This window comes from Helobdella robusta (genome assembly GCF_000326865.2).
Source record: "Helobdella robusta unplaced genomic scaffold HELROscaffold_22, whole genome shotgun sequence".
Taxonomy (NCBI): Eukaryota; Metazoa; Annelida; class Clitellata; order Rhynchobdellida; family Glossiphoniidae; genus Helobdella; species Helobdella robusta.
In genome coordinates this window covers 1,744,103-1,744,959 of record NW_008704170.1, presented here as the reverse complement: position 1 = coordinate 1,744,959, position 857 = coordinate 1,744,103, and the positions used below count along the sequence as shown (strand labels likewise).

Below are 857 nucleotides of genomic sequence, written 5' to 3'. Positions count from 1 at the left end.
CTCAAAATTACATGCTCACACACATAAAACCACACCCACATAACCCAATAACCAATCACAACACTAACCTTAATAAAAACACACACACACCCACACATATAATAACTGTATATATACATGTTCTTTACCGTTACCTTTTAGTTCTGATGAAGGAGAATTCTCCGAAAATTTAACTGTTTTCTTGCAATAAAAAATAAACAAATCTACCTGTCTTATCTTATTTCTTACATTTTTCTAAATAAAACGCAACTCGAAATAATGGATACGAATTGGCTCAAACTCATTCAACAAATGGAAGCCATCAAAGCCAATGTCGACCAGTGGCACAAAACAATGGAGAACACGTTACGACTTGGATCTTTGAATCCGCTCAACTATAAACATGCACTATTGAAAAACGTACCTGCACCTACGCCTTTCCTCACACACCAGTCCACCCCAACGACTTCCACTCCTAACCTGCAACATGTCGGGCGAACGACCACGTTTCCTCGAAACTCTCCCACGACACATCAACACGCGTCTTATCACACACTTCTACCGTCGAACCATGGAATGACAAGAAGAATGCCACTGCTACCAGATCCGCCAACCACCAACCCAATAATACAACTCCATCACCCAGGAACCCATTTTAAATACAGGTCGTTACAACCCATCATCCCAGGCAACAACCACAATAAAAACAACAATACGAAGAAAAACAACATGAAACGCAACACAAACAACAACAACAACAAGAATAACAACACCAAAACCGCACAATACCATCATCATCGAATAGACAACAACAAATTTCAACAAATCAAAACAACTGCTAGACTCATCTACAAAAAAACGCAAATCACCCATCACAT

General features: G+C 39.4%; 1 protein-coding gene across 1 annotated transcript in view; it reads left to right on the top strand.

Annotated features, from left to right (window-relative positions):
- Nucleotides 1-258: 258 nt before the first annotated feature.
- The window catches only part of HELRODRAFT_172015 (hypothetical protein), a gene marked incomplete at both ends in the record, with an annotated part of 3,676 nt that continues 3,077 nt past the window's right edge, over nucleotides 259-857 (top strand). Inside the window, one exon of the mRNA XM_009018688.1 lies at nucleotides 259-644. Coding sequence (XP_009016936.1) covers nucleotides 259-644 — 386 coding nt within the window. The remainder of the gene's footprint in view (nucleotides 645-857) is intronic.